At 40.1% G+C, this 16,431-nt stretch overlaps 1 protein-coding gene across 1 annotated transcript in view; it reads right to left on the reverse strand.

The window, feature by feature from the left end:
• LOC117954137 (phospholipid phosphatase-related protein type 4-like) overlaps positions 1-16,431 on the reverse strand; it is a 76,126-nt gene that overhangs the window by 35,807 nt on the left and 23,888 nt on the right. The window contains exons 5-6 of the mRNA XM_034887673.1: positions 13,258-13,315; positions 8,910-9,083 (exon numbers count right to left, since the gene is read on the reverse strand). Coding sequence (XP_034743564.1) covers positions 8,910-9,083; positions 13,258-13,315 — 232 coding nt within the window. The remainder of the gene's footprint in view (positions 1-8,909; positions 9,084-13,257; positions 13,316-16,431) is intronic.

Raw genomic sequence — 16,431 nt, forward strand, 5'->3', positions numbered from 1 at the left:
AGGATGGAGACAGGATATGTAAATTTAAACAATATCTGAGTTGAAAATGCATATTGTTGGCACGTAAGGGCCCTGCTCATCTTGCACAGACATTTTAATTGCATTTTGTGTCTCTTGAAAGGCACAAACACACTCTAAAACTTGCCCCATTAACTGCTATTTTAGCTCAGTGGAAGCTTGTACACGTAGGTGCAGATACTCAGTGTAGCCTGCACCAATTCAGGTCGTTGTTTTTTTTAAAATCAAAAGTACACGCATATTTATAGCGATCAAGATTAATTAAAAAATTGTTTGGAAATCTCCTTTAAAGACTGATTCTGCATCATCTGATGTAGAGTTAGTGTTCCGGAGCACAACCTCACAGATTGGCAGCCAACATTTTCTCCTGCAGGATGAGGCCCAACAACAAGGGTGTAGGCGACTAAACAGGGCGGTGTGAGTGTGTGAGTGTGTGGTTGGGTGGGTGAGTGAGTTTGTGAGTGAGTGAGTGAGTGAGTGGGTGGGTGGGTGCGTGCGTGTGTGTGTGTGTGTGTGTGTAACGGCTTCAGTTCTGCTCATGAGTTTTGCGGGTATGCTGGACATGTTTATCTGAGTGTGTGTGGGCTGAGGGTGATGGTGTGTGGGAGGTATGAAATATCCACCAGATTCCACACATATACAGTTTATGTCTACTTCCGGCAACTGTACTGAATACTACAGTTTAGCCTGTCATTGTCAGTGTACCAACAATGGAAAATGACAAACTAAACATAGGAAATCCTTTGGCCTCATCCATTCTTTTGGCAATTGTCACCCTTTCTGCTACGGTTATATTTTGTTGATCAATGTCATATCTGACTTTTAAAACTAATTTGCAACTTTCACCCCTGTTTTATAAGAAAAATATCACAACCCAGTGGGATTTAAAGACTTTCCAAAGGCAAAATCAACTGCCACATTACTTAAATTACAGCTGGCATGAGTTTGAACAACCTTGGTCAACGTTTGTGGAGTACTATTAGCCTGAATGTCACCACAGAATAATTACCCAATTAACAATTAGGTGAAAGTTACTGCAGCATGCCACAAGGCATACACTCTCTCACCTCTTTGAGGGTGAGCAACTGGAGAAGTGACAGGACGGGTTCACTCATAAAGTCATGTCAACTAAATCAACAACAACTTGAGTCTCAGAGTGACAAACAGCGGCGAAAGCCTTGACGGCTAATTTACCTTGGAAATCATGCTCACGCTGGTCCATGAAATATGACAGCTATGGTATGGCTGAATTGGATAAATTGAGTGTTTAACAGGCCCCAGATGAGGAAAGAAGCTAACATTAGCACACCCTGCATTCCTTTTTGACTCTGACACCCCACTGCAGGAGACGCTGTATTCCCCTGACACGTTGTATTAACGTTACTGATTAAAGGTGCTATATTTAATCAAAAAATGACCACAATGTGTCATCAGATATAAAGGAAACATGCTAAGTTGAAGTACTAGCTTTTCTGACAACAATGCTAAAGCAAGTATTTTCTTCTCTCGCCCATTTTGACAGCCGGGCTGAGTTGCCAGGACAATTTTGACTTCCCACGATCAAATTTGCGTGATCGAGCAATTTTTTTAAAATACGCCATTTCACAGAGGACAGAGTAACGGGAGGAAAATTCAACAGATAGCAGTCGTTTATACGTCGTTCTTGAGGTTTACCAGGTTTTGTCCTGTCTGTTTTGTTTTTAGACAACAGCTGTGACCACTGCTAGTCGGTGGCGGTGCTAGTTAGCTTCTGTTAGCTCACAGGCTCTAGGGCGCGAGTAACATTTCTCCTCTAGGACGCACCATTGCACATAATGTCCTTGCATCCGCTGCAATGTTGATATATCGATATGGTTTAATTTTGCGTTACATGACCCATTTCTTCTGTAAAGCCGTGCTTGTGTTTGGATCTCTGCTCTTACTCTCCGCGCAGCCCTGCCACACAGCGCCGGGGCACACTTCTGACATTAGTCTACAGTTTTAATTGTTATTAACAGAGCTGTATATTGTTATTGTTCCGCTGGTACCTGCTCACGGCCGCCACGGCAAAGAACACAGAAGAAGTTATTGAATGCAACTAACTTCAGTTGGTAGAGTAATAGCGTTTGAGACGGAGCTGCTGGACCTGGGCCAGAGATGTGACCCATGGCCAGAATATCATAGTTCATAAAAATGCAGCGCAGTGACGATATAGACATTTCATACACAACGTGTGTATCCGCCATTCGACCCGTGCTGGACCCGTTCATAAGGAGTCAGCCATCTCTCTGAGCCTATGTGACAATAAAATTTGTTTTGGTTAAAATCAACAAATAATCGTGAGAATAACTGCAATCACAATATTGATCAAAATAATCATGATTATCATTTTGGCCATATTTGTGCAGCCCTAACCTGGAGCGGTCATCATGGATGAAATAATGCAAATGGTTCTTTTCATAAGTTGGTCTGCTTTTAAATCATTCCTTATCCTTGCAAGTTCAGGGAAAGCTGTGCAATTTCCTCTAACGTGTCATACATTAAAGCTAAATTACACAGGAATTCTTGTGTCTCCATTTTGGCAATCAGACCAGCATTCTCATTTTCCTCTCTTGTGCTATCCACAGAAGCAGCAGTAAAGTGCTGATGCAAAGCTTTGTACGAGTTTCATACAGATTTCTTCCCTAGCATGGCACTTGCTTCATCACAAGCAAAAGCAATTACATTGGCATAGAACATTGAAATTCTCATCTAGTATCCAAGATTGGAGGCACTGAAGCAAACTCTTTGTAATATTTTCAGCTGACTGGCTTTCCAGCTCAACCAAATCAAGTTATATAACTGTGGGCACATCATTTATTAGGTTAAAAACACTACTTGTGTACGTTTACTGCAATATATCTTTGCTGTGTGATCAATTATACCTTTTGCAGTATAGTTGGAATGGAGAGCGGTGCCCATGTCTGAGCACCACCAGCTCCTGGTAGTCTGTGTGTGGCTTGTTGTTCTTTGCTAGGATGTATGCTGATCGAAACAATGAGGCTGTCTTCTCGGCTTACTCCTCCACTTGTTTTTGCATGGAAACATCAATTGTGTTTTTTGTGTTCACTGTATTTTCTGCCGCCTTGTGACTATGTGAAGTCGCATGCTTGTAGATTTTGCTCCTTTAGTATGACAGCTGACATTGGGGATATTGCGGCTGTACATAATGTTAATCTGCGATCATTCACTCGAGAGAGACATGCCCTTCTCTTTAAACACTCCAAGAGATTTGACAGTTTGACAAGTACAACACCCAGGAAAATCACCATTGACAAGCCAAGGCTTAGCTATTTTAAACTGCCTGTGTTGCTTTTCAGTCCAAATGTGTGGGTGACTTCTCTCCTCTCTGTTTTCCTTCGTCCTCAGCTTCTCCTCTCTCAGTCTCACCTCTCTGTGTTCCTTCTCTCTCAAATTGTCCTGTCTCTGTTTCTTCATTCTCTTTGTCTTACCTCTTTTCCTCCTCTGGTAGCCAGTCAGAGTAAACTAGCCCAGTTATTCCTGTAAGGACTTTATTATATCGGGGATTTGAATCCATGTGTCATCCTCCACAATTAGTTATGAAGGCATTGTACTCTAGAGTGTTTTATTGATGAGCTAGTTATGATGAATTAAACTACAAACGTGGTTGGTCAATATTAAGAAGGGAGCTTGTTGTCACTAACTTTCGGTGGCATAACTGCCAGAGAATGCATGCAATTACATCCAGTTATTTATCTGAAAAAATATCCTGAATTTTACTTGTAACATGGGCTAATGGGAAAAGGTAGAGGTGACTTACAACTTTGTGTCTGAAAGGGGTAACCTAATAAAACGCTGTGGCCTGTCAGTGGCAGGAATCTACCGTGAACCATGAAAGCATAAAACATGAAGTTTAGTACTATTTTCAGAGCTCACGCACTTTGGGCTTGTAGCCGAGGCCGTTTCTTGGCATCAGCAGGAGGGCGCTTAAAAAAACTGGTAAATCCATTTATTACATGAGACGGGATGTACTGTAGGTTAGTGACTGACACATCTTTGAATCTCTGCTGGTTCCTGCTGGCTAGGCAAGAGATTGGTCAAAACTGACAGCAAGCTACCGTGACGTAGGCTATGTCCTCATTCTAATGACTGCTACCAACATAAACAATGTACACGTGCTGGCGGGTGTCCTCCCAAAATGGCGGAAGGAGGAAGATGCCGTGATCACTGGGGTTGGGGTGCTGTGTGACATCTCCTTATTCTCAATACTATAATGCAGCGCAATATGGATAGACTTTGCCTTAGGTTTAACAACCTATGAAAAAGACAATTAACAATATTAAACTATATTGGCATAAGCTTAATTTAGAATGGCTTAAGAACAATAGGCTATGTAGATGAATAATTAAGTGAATAAACACTATTTCCGAATTTTTAAAACTGCGTAAACAATGTTTACGTGCGTTTAGCCTCCAGCACATCTTTTATAACATTTACATAGTAGCATCTAGCAACCCCACTGAGCTGCGGATTTATGTCTGGCAATGTGAGACTAGCTTCAAGCTGACATTGACATTATGTGACATTGGGTTTAGATTTCTCAAGCTGGCAACTCCCATGAATTTCGGCGCTGGATAAGGTCAACTATTTTCAGTATTTCAAATTTGGACTGCAGAATCCATTTAAAAAGCTAGATGTCAGTAAAACATATTGGATCTTTAAAGCTTTTTCCAGGTTAATATCCAAATACCACTGAAAAAAAACATGATAATATGTTGTAATATGTTGTGTTAATGTTCCCTCAGCTTCTTGTTTTGTTCCAAAACTATATGTAAAATGAGCAGTGAGGTTCAAATTGTTTACCTAAGTTAAAATGTGATCTGAGATTCCCATTTCAAAATTTGTTATGTAACGTTATCTGTAATTTTTAATAAGCAATTATTATATAATATAAATATATTATTGTGTGATATCTGTAAAGCTCAATGAATTAAAACAGATTTCTTTCTCATCCAAAGACTGTGAAAGGAAGGACACTATTACTTAGAATGTTATTTTAAGACATATGATGTTTTTAAAGCGCCAATATTATGCTCATTTTCAGGTTCATAATTTTATTTTGAGGTTGTACCTGAAGAGGTTTACATTGTTTTCATTTTTCAAAACACCCTATTTTTGTTGTACTGCACATTGCTGCAGATCCTGTTTTCACCCTGTGTGTTTATGTGTCTGTTTTAGCTACAGAGTGAGACATCTCACTTGTTTTAGCTACAGAGTGAGACATTCAGTAGGCCATTTAGAAACCATATCTTACTCAAAACTGCGTGGATTGTTTTTTTCCCAGGTTTGTATGCGTGTGGAAGAAAAAGGGATTTTTTTCATAATATGAGCACTTTAAAAAACGATTGCTAGGTTTACGTTTTGCACCATTACAATATTTATAGGCAACTAGTCATCATATCTTCCGCTCCATGAAACACATATTAATGCTCACTAGAAAACATATATGGTTCTTTAATGTAATTGCATTGTACTAAATTGCATTAATTTTCAATGGGTATAAATGCGGCTGTAACAGGTGCATCCCAAATTTTTCAACATTACCATTTTAATTTAACATTATAGTCATTATGGCCTTTAAAAAAATGTTTTTGGGCCAGTGGGGGTAGTGCACTATAGGCCTCTTTGGCGCAGCCTAAGATTTTGTCCTTTAAAGGCATTTTTTCCCTCATTTCTTTCACTTTTACTTTTACTTTTATACTTTTACTCAAGTAAAACGCTTGAGTTTATACTTCAACTTCTACAGAAGTACTGTAGAGTATTGAATGAGAATACTTTTGACACCTCTGGTATTTAGCTCAAATATACATATATTTTGTGTAATAAATACCAAAAAAAGTTATTGGCATTTCGTGTCCCAGTTTTTGTCATGACCTAGAGCCAGGTTTATGACAAAGTGGGGGTTTGTTTGGCTTTTGGTCCCGTTTGTGCCATTAATTAAAACACTTATGGATTGGTTCTAACTATAGATTTCTGGAATATAGTAAAGAGTATCATGTGCATGTTTCTTCATTTTAATCACACTTTGGCACATGGAAGCTCTGCTAAAGGGTTTAATATTGAAATGTAATAGTGTTTCATCTTAGCCTCTGTTGTGAGTGTATTTGCTTGGCAAATATGATTCGGTAAATACAGCTGGTGAATATGTGCATATGTGCATAAAGTTGCAGTTTTGCATAAGTGGCGCTTATGGTTACTTTATTTTATTGTTTTTGGGGGTAAACTGTTTTGCTCCTTCATGAGTGTTGTGACTGAGGGGAAGGCACAACGCTTTTCGGCTGACTGAACAGTGTGAGTTTGCAGATTTTTAATGGCTCAAGTTTGTAGGTATTATATAATGTAATTGTAACATAAGTTATGTATTGTGTTATTTGAACTGATAGTGACTTTAATCCTAACGCGGTTACATGCTGGGAACAGGCAAGCAAGAAGTTTGATGTGTTTTTTCCAGCTGATCCATAGGGCTTTAGTGCATAATTACCCTGTGCAAGAAGTGGCATGAAGACTAGGTGGGCGCGTAGTTAGTGGGTCTCTGTTTGTTTAAGTGTCACTGCTTGTCTGGCCCTGTTTCAGCGTGAACAGTTGGTCTGTTCGGTAAGTCAAAATTCAAGAAATTGAAGCCTTTGTTGCTGCTTCGTGTTGAACAGTTTTACAGATTACTAAGCACTGTCATGTAGCTGTGGGGGACAAATGTCAAAAAGAAATGTTAAATAGCTTTGAACTATGAAACCAGAATGAGTCCAAAAGAATATGTTGATGATCATTTTCAACCCTTCTGAAGCCAGTCATCCAACGGAGATTTACCAGAGTGGACAGAACAGAAAGTCAACTAACTTTCTTTTAAGTTACCAGCTATTGCTAGCAGTAGCTAGCTAGCTTGGTTGGCAGAATGCTGCACAAGACATTTTTTTGCAACCAACATCAGGGCTGCCAACTTTTCCCCAAACTGTGGAGTGAGATTTGGGGGGGCCAACCCATATTTTGCGGTGTACAAAGCAATTTCTTTGGGCCTTTATCCTTCAGGGTTTAAAATGGGATTTGTTATATGTGGAGGGATGGGGCTCTCCCTGGGGGGGTCTGGGGGTATGCCCCCCCAGGAAAAAAATTTGAAAAATAAACCATTAAATGGCACAAGGTATTAAGGCATTTAACATTTACATTACTTACATTATTAATTTCTTATGATATAAGAACTGACCCAGACAATGTGCCAAACATAATGAGCCACATGAAGAGACAGCAGCATATGTCAGCAACAGCTGAGAAGATTTGGGTCTGTGCTGAACAGCTCCAGGGGTCCCTGCCTGGTGTAGGGACCAGGGACCCAAAGTTAAATTAATGTGGGATTAACTAAGACCACTGAAATTCTAAAGAATAAGAACCATTGAGTTACATAGATTTTTATCCTTTAACCATTGTGCAAAGGTTCAGTAATGTTTGGCCCTCATCCTCTGTGCCCCACTTACTGTATTTACTTTTTGGGAAAATAAAGACTATATGTTCAGTTTATAAAACATCAAATTAATTATTTACAGTGTAATTTAGAGATGCACTGAGGTTAGAGAAGCACAATAGTGGCCCAACGTTGCAGTATCGTATATATAGTATATTATAGCTCAGATGTGTTTCATCAGATTTTTGCTCATGTTTACAACTTTGTGCACATTCAAAATATAACTCCTTCATCTCTGTTGTCCGAGATTTGGAGAGTTGTAATATAGTCTGCTGTGCATGTCATTGCTCCGCTGATATGGTGGCTCTCATTCAGACCGTCTGACAGACACAGGGGCCCATTTGGGTCTCTGGTCTCTGACAAAGTTGAGATGAGGCTGTACGCTCCTCATTATCGTAGGTCTGCACCGATGCAACGCGTCACTGCCCCCAGCAGAGCGAGTCCACTAACATGAACTGAAGTTGCTACATTAGCCGCGCTGCTCACCTCTATTTACACAGAGAGAGTGGTCACGAAGCGACGGACGGTCTGTGATACTCAGAGCTCATACCTGAAGCCAAGGAAATGCACATGGGATGGATCGTAAAAAACATTTTCTCAGTTAATTGCGACATTTCGAAACTTCCACAAACAGGGAGCGCTCTTGAACCGCCTCACAGTCTCCGAAAGCACAACTAGTCGATCACGAGTGGCTCAATAGGTAGTTCTATAAATAAACTCATCTTTCAGAAATTTGACCAACCGGGTTCACACTTCAGCGTGAGAAATCGGGGGTGTGGCGTGTGAGCGTGTGAAACCAGTCAAATGCGTGTGTCTCACGGCCAATGCGTGAGAGTTGGCGGCCCTGTTACATGTTCCAGTTAACTTTGAAAACACACACTGAAAGGGTCAGAGTTAAGATGAAAATAGGGACAACAGCCAAAAACTAAAAACTACCTATTAAATTAGGGTTTGGAACCAAAAGGCAGTGCTAATAGGGCACCGGTTCCTACGTAAATGGTAGTAACAAGACCATATAAGAACAAAAATGTTGGTGCCTCCATTCGGTGCCTGACTTTTTTTTTTGGTGTTCCGGCATCAACTGGCAGGATGTCAGTGCCGCTACTAACCATACTTGTTGATCAGAACTGATAGTGAGAGGATCACTATCAGTGATCTATAAACTATCAGAGAATAATAAACTTTAATAAATAATAATAAGAAATTTTGCATTTAAATGTTTTTCTTTTTTTTCTTCAAATAAGGTGGTTGTTTAGTGAATCCATCACTGTGTTGGACCCTGGTCAGGGGTTACTTGGCTTAAAAAAGCAATTCAGAGGGGGTACAATATTGAAAAAAGTTTAAGGAACATTGCTATATACTGAAGATGAAAATGCTTGTAAGTGGCTAACTGTGTTACCAGATAAAAGGCAATGGCAGCTCCCAGTAACCATCCACAGTAGACATCGACAGGATGGTTTCTGAACTGGATAATCCGGGTCAGCCCGGCCAGGATGGCCAGCATGACGAAGGAGAACACCAGGAGAGGCTTCAGCAGCTTGGCAGAGTCTGTCAGCACCGTGTTGAAGTACATCTGAAACACACAGGGAACCAATCAGGATCAAAAAAGTTAATATAAAACAGAATCCCACATATTTTAGATTAGTGACATCATATTCAAGCATACTTGTGATTAAAGCTATAAGCTTAATAATCAAACTTTAATGAACTATTTTGCTTTGTGTCATTAAAAAGTTGGTCATAGCATTGGCTGTCATGAGAGCATTATAATTGTGTCATGAATATTTTTCCTTGGCATCACGTGAAGTGAAACAATTTGCACCTGTTATGAAGTTTGATTTCATCATCCAATGCTTATCTGACGGTGTCATGAATATTATCCATAACGTCAAGTAAGGTGGAACCATTTGGATTTGTCATTAGAATGTCTTAAAGTGATCATATTATGCTTAGTGGCTTTTCCCTTTCCTTTATTGTGTTAAAAAAATGTTTTTGTGCGTATTTTAGGTTTACAAAGTGAAAAAGCCCAAAGTCCACCCCAAAGGGACTTACCATCTCCAACAGAAAATACAGTTCACAAACTGCTCCAAACAGCTTAATTGTAGTCCAGCCTTTACTTCCGTAACAAACGTGCGCCACTTTGTAACACATGTTATACTGCTCGCCTAGCTGCTAGCGTGGCACACCCACATCCTCGTCTTCATGGGTAGTTATCCTTACCTAAGTAATGCGCATGTGCAACTTACAACAAAGACGTAACAAACAACACACAGGGTGAAAAGAGGAGCTGCAGCAATGTGCAGAACAACAAAAATGTGGTGTTTTTTTTTATTTAAACCTTTTTTGATATAACCTCTAAATACAATCATAAACCTAAAAATGACCATAGTATGAACACTTTAGAAGTTAAAAGACAAGTTTGACGTCATAGAATGCAGTACTGAGGGGATTTAACGAATTTTTAATAGATAACGTTAGCTTTAGGCCATTGTTTCGTCTCGCCTCTGACTGGATGACCATGATAGTCTTACCCTAATCAATTGCACTCCTACAGCCTAAACCTAACCAATCAAACCAACTAAGGCCACGGGTAGGTAGGGACTTGTCGCATTGTAGATATTGATTACCATTTACAGTAGCCATTAGCACTGATTGTGTGTTAAGCACCAGGCAGCTTCAGGCTTAGATCAGATTCAATTCATTCCACCATGCTAGCGCTAAAAACAGCCTCCGAGACCTACGGAGGAGGCCAGTTTTTGAAAGGGAATGGACTAACATTACCAAGACGGTTCTCAGCCGGGTTTAGCTCTTTGCCACCTGAGTCAGGGAGCTAATTGGACAGCTGTAACATTAAAGCTAACCAAGCTAACAGCAGCTAATTACAATTAGGAGTAAGTCCAAAACTGTCAAACTGTCAGTCGTCAAAATGGTCTTATAACTTTTGAGACATCTTAATGACAAGTCCAAATGATTCCACTTTACTTGGTTAGGGATATTATTCATGACACTGTCATAAAAGCATTTGATGATGAAATAAAACTTCATGACCACTTTGTTTTACTTGACTTAAGGGCAAGGATAATATTCATGACACATTTATAATGTTCTCATGATAGCCAATGTGAAAACCAACCTCTTGCCAAAAAATTACCTTTAAATAACAAAAAAAACTCTTAATGACTTTAATTTAATGTATTGTTAACACATAATGCTAAAAAGTTTATTAAAGTTTGATAAATAACATTACATATTTATGACAAGTCACTGTCACATCCAGTCCCTTCTCTTGTTGTTTTGTTTGTATGAAGAAAGCCATGGGCGAGATGGATGTACCCAGTTTGGGATGCTTCGCACACATTCTCCAACTGGTGGTGCATGAAGGGCTACTTTCTCAGAGTGATGAGTGCTGAGTGAGTGTGAGTGATGCACTGGCAAATGGTAGGAAGATAGTTGCGCATTTCAAACCCTTGCCACTGGCTACTACACGCCTAGAGGATATTCAAAAAGATCTCCAAATGCCCACCAAACGTCTGCATAAAGGGGTAGCAAAAAGGTGGAACAATACTTACTATATGGTCAAGAGTTTACTAGAGCAGAAGCAATCAATTTCAGCACATGGCGCTGACCACGATCTGCCAGTGACCCTTACGGCTAACCAGCTGACTTTACTGGAGAAATTAATCACTGTTCTGGCACCATTTGAAGAAATGACCAGACAGATTAGCTCCCCCAACACTTCTGCAGCTAAAGTCATCCCCTCAGTCACAGCGCTAAAACGCCTGCTTGCTCGGAAGAACGAGGGGGACACTGGTAAGAAAAAACATGCAAACAACCCTTCTTGAGGCTGTCCAGAAAAGATTCAAGACCATCGAGAATGAGACCTTGTATGCAGTTGCCACTCTTTTAAACCCACGATTCAAAGACAGGTATGTCTAATATTTGTATTGAATGTCTATATTATAAAAAACATTTTGAAATGGTGTTTTGGATAACTAGATATTGCATAATTGTTGATTACTATTGCATTAATGTGTTACCACTAAAAGCTACTATGGAGGAGGTTGTTTCTGTATTTTTCTTTGTTTTTAGATACTTCACAGGAGCAGACAGCGTCAAGCATGCCAAGGATGCTCTGATCCAAGGGGTGGAGAAGATGGAAGCATAACTGAGCAGGACCACACTTGAGGAAGAAGAGATAATGCCAGAAAATATCCACAAAGCCCAACGTATGAAAGCACAGCCAGACAGCAGCAGCAGCAGAAAGACCAGCTTGAAAGGCCTGTTTGAGGAAATCCTGCAGTAGCATGATGAGGAACGTGGGGCAAGTAGAACAAGCACACAAGTTCAAATACAATCATATTTGACAGAGCCAACGGTCCGACGCTCAGACAGCCGATTCCAGTACTGGGGAGTCAACCAAATTCGGTTTCCCACCCTTGCTGTCACTGCTGCAAAGTTTCTCTTTGCTCCTTGTACCAGTGTTGACAGTGAGAGACTGTTCAGTGCAGCGTCCAACACTGTTGATGCAAGGAGGAACAGACAAGGAGGAGAGAGGGCAGAAATGCTCATCTTCTTGAAGAAGAATCTGCCTTTGCTTTTGAAATTATGAGCAACACTAAATTGCTAAAATGCTACTGCAATGTGTAGCTTACTTGTTTTAAAGTATTTGTTTACTGTGTAGCTGTTGCTTTTTTGAGTTGCATTTTTTATGTTTACTTTATAGGATGGTGTTGCACTATTGTTATTTACTCCACTATTTAAAGATTTAGATGTCTTTTTATTTTTCTACATAATGGAAAAGGAATGATAAAGGAATCATTAAAGTTGCTGTTTACTAGTTAGTTTTATACAGTTCTATTTAAAAATTGAAATGCCTTTATTTAACATTATTGTGGCTGCACTTTAATTTTTTTTTAAATGATTATTCCTATATTACTTCAAGTGGCTGTTGCACTACTGTTTTACACTGTTCTATTTAAAAATATAAATGGCTTCCATTTAGCTGTATTAATTCATGTTTTACAAGTATAAGTATATAATTATTAGCACAACGATAATAATATCACAGTCAGGCATGTGCAGTATGATGTTTTTTTTTTAAACACACTGGTATCGGTACTCGGTATCGGCCGATACCCACACCAATAGTATCGTAATTGGTATCACGAGGTAAAAAATGGTATCGGTACATCTCTACGACCTTTCCAGTGTTTTTAAAATCTCTAGCACGTATTTTGACCATGTCTTTTGCCTTACAATTTTGTTACCTTCAACTGTGATTTTACTCTATACAATAACGCTCCATTACCTTTTACCCTCTGCTCTGAGTCGTGCTTTTGGGTCCACTGTGCTCCGTGACCATTACGTTGTTTGTTTAATGTCAAGTCATTACAAAGACATCAACAGGTTTAGATTGTCTTGCTTGTTGTCAAGTTGACATAACACAGAGATTATTGTCTTCCATAATGTCAAGTTGGCATGACAAAGACATCTCGGAAAATGCTAACTTTGCATTAAAAGTGTCATAATTTACCAAATGACAATCTTAAACACTTAAAACGTTTGTGTTTATGACAGATGTCATGTCATAATAGTGACGGTGTCATGTCAGTGCCATGCGCACCCCGTTCAAATAAAGTACTACCAAGACATCTTATTCTTTGTAGATGACCTACAATAGCCTGCAGCGTTCCTGTTTAAGGTGACATTGTCTCAGTCTATCAAGGAGGAGTATAGGAACCACTTACTGAGATGTAGACAGCAGCAAAGGCAGCCAGAGTTGCATGCTGGGAGGGAAACGACTTCCTATGATGAAAAAAAGAAATCAGACAGCTAAGGACAGTGCTGAATATTCATCTGCAGCAGTCAGCTGGCGTTTAAAGAAACTTAGACCGATGTGTGTGTGTGTGTGTGTGTGTGTGTGGGTGTGTGTGTGTGTGTGTGTGTGTGTGTGTGTGTGTGTGTGTGTGTGTGTGTGCGTGCATGCAAAAGCGTGTGTGTATGTGTGTGTCTGTGTTTGTGAGAGAGTTCCCCTCCCAGTGGACTCCCAGAGTCCAGGACATGTTGACATTGTCGCAGCTCCACCAAATATGTTACCAAATACATAGAGGTCCATTATGGGATACATTAAGTAAGGCTAAGGCTACAGTAGCTTGTAATAACATGTACATGTCAGTCAGTTGTATATTATGCACATTGTTTAGATCACTAAAATGATTAAACAGGTTACATTCAGTAATTCATATCTCATTACATACTGTTTGCACATAAATGTCTCAACTGCATACTGCAGTGAGTGAAGGCCTACGGATATTTACACCAGGCACAAGAAAAAGATCAGAGAATCATGAAAGATACACACACAACCAGACAGAAAATGTAATGATTAACAAAATAAAAGACAATTAACAAAATTAGGGCTGTAATCTCCCAGTCGACTAGTCGATTTATTGGTCGATACGTTCTGGCTCGACCAAAATTGTGATTGGTCAATTTTTTGCTGTGTTATTTCATCCAGTGGAAGCATACACCGCTACTATCTATGGGTGGAAAGCACAATTGCTAATGGGGGTGTTTTCAGAGCATCCCTGTTTCACAGTTGAGAGTCTGTCTTCAGAACAACCCCCCTGTTTTCTCTTATTTGTTGGATTGAATGTAAATGTAAATGAAAATGTGCTGTATTTATATAGCGCTTTTCTAGCCTTAACGACTACTCAAAGCGCTTTTTACTTCTACAGGAGACATTCACCATACACACGCATTCATACACTGTGGCCGAGGCTGCCGTACAAGGTGCCAAATGCTCATCAGATAAACACTCACACACATTCACACTCCGCATCGGGGGCAACTCTGGGTTCAGTGTCTTGCCCAAGGACACTTCGACATGGGACTGCAGGGCCAGGGAACAACCTTACGATTGGCAGGCAACCGGCCTGTGCACAAGTGTGCAGTATTTTGGTAAAATGTTACAGTTATGAGCTTTAGAGAGGTGTGTGTGTGCCTCTGCTGTCTAAGGCCGCGTTCGTTGGATTAGCCTTCCGACAGTCCGGCAAAAACACAGGTCTTTCTATTCATTTTGAATGGGTACAGTGCGGAGATCAGACTTGTCGGTGTGTTTGCAGCTATAGTTTAAGGCAAGGGGGGTAAGCCTCTCCTCTCTAAGCGTAAGTCCCATGGCACCATTTTAATGCTACGAAGCCATCACCTGCAGTTAGCATTCCATTGACTGCCATTCATTGTGACGTCACTTGGACAGTGAATAACTTTATAGCTGGAGCGTTTCAAGACTCTATTTGTCCGTAGTGGACGCTTTTGTAAAAAGAGGCTGTTTGTGTCATAACCACGCAACTCACCGACAAATCACCGTACTGCCAGGAGAAGCACGCAGACAGTTTGGACTTACATCAGTTGTTTAGGTTTAATTACTAATGTTAACTAGCATATTGGTTAGCAGTAATTAGCCTGTGCCTATGTTATCGCCTAACATATACCTATGCTTTCTGTCTCTGCTGATTGTGAATGATTGAGATTTGTCTTGGCACAGCTACCAGAAGACTTAAAGACGCGTAGGCCACGTCACAACTAGGTCGCCAAGCTCAATTGGAGGCTGCGCAGTTATGCCCAGCCATCACCGGAAAAGTGCTTCTATTTTCCTTCACTGGTCTCCGTTCAGAACACCGGGATCTGTTGGTTCACTTCTTTAACTGTCTGTGGTTTGAGGCAGTGTGAGAATACCGTACAGGACACAGGAAACATAACTGCCTCTATTGCAGCCACAAGAAGGTTTTAAAACACTATGAGGGTAACAAACCAGACACAAGCAATGAAATGCTCAGGTGTTTGTGTAATTGCTGAATGTTTCCTGCAACAGCAAAGCCCTTGCTATGTCTCGCTCATCTCTTCTTTCTCTCTCTCCTGTAAATTAAAGATGCCTTCAAGTGCGGTTGGAAACGTCAAAATCTATAAATGATTTCACCAAAAACTAATTATGTAATTAAGTAAGTCTACTTGTGCTTTGTTGGGGGGTTTAAGAACACAACAGGAGGTCACATAGCTGGGGGCTATTTCATTTACAACCCCCCCTTTATTTGGTTTGAATGCCCTGTAATGCTATTAACTTGCTTTGTGCACTTAACAATGAGAGATCATTCAGTAGGTGGCACCACTAGAGATGGTTAAACACTGGACCTCCTCCTTGGCAGATCAGGGTACCAAGGTACCAATAGCGAGGCCAGAGAGGTCACTGTAAATACTGTAAAAACTAATTTGGCCAAATGGTTGTAGAGGCGGTCATTATTGTTCACATTGTTTTACATAATGTGTATTAACTAATGTGCAAACTGTAATCTATCTTTTACACTAGAGTAGCATATTAGTTTCAGCATTTCTAATGGTGATTTACCATTTATCTTGTTACATTGATTGTTACTCTCCGAGAACCATCATTCAGTCAAGGTGGAGAGGTTGGTGTGGCCCTATGATCCTGAGGGCTGTATTGTCTGAAGCCTGGTGCTCCTGGTACAGGTGAAAATGTCTTAAAAAGATTTAAATTCAATATGATAGGTTTTTTGGCTGATAAGCTGCAGCATTTTACTTAACTGCTGGATTACCTCCATTTTCTCACAGACCTACGAGCAATTTCAGTGCTAAAATAGACCAAGAAATGTAAAAATCCAAAATAAAAAATAAAACAAGCTTATCTTTAGGAGTGTGTCTCAACAGACAGTTAGGGGCTGCTTTGAGCATTTTGTAATTCCAGCCTGGTATCAGCCAATAAGTGAAAAAACCTGGGAGGATGTACAATGTTTGTAGAGGCTTTAAGTGAGCTGTCGCGTATGTCACCTTTATATATTTCCTTTATATTCTCATCATGTTAACATGTTGTCACCAGTCCGTGTATGTGTGTGTGTGTGTGTGTG

The sequence above is a fragment of the Etheostoma cragini genome, chromosome 12 (genome assembly GCF_013103735.1).
Source record: "Etheostoma cragini isolate CJK2018 chromosome 12, CSU_Ecrag_1.0, whole genome shotgun sequence".
Taxonomy (NCBI): domain Eukaryota; kingdom Metazoa; phylum Chordata; class Actinopteri; order Perciformes; family Percidae; genus Etheostoma; species Etheostoma cragini.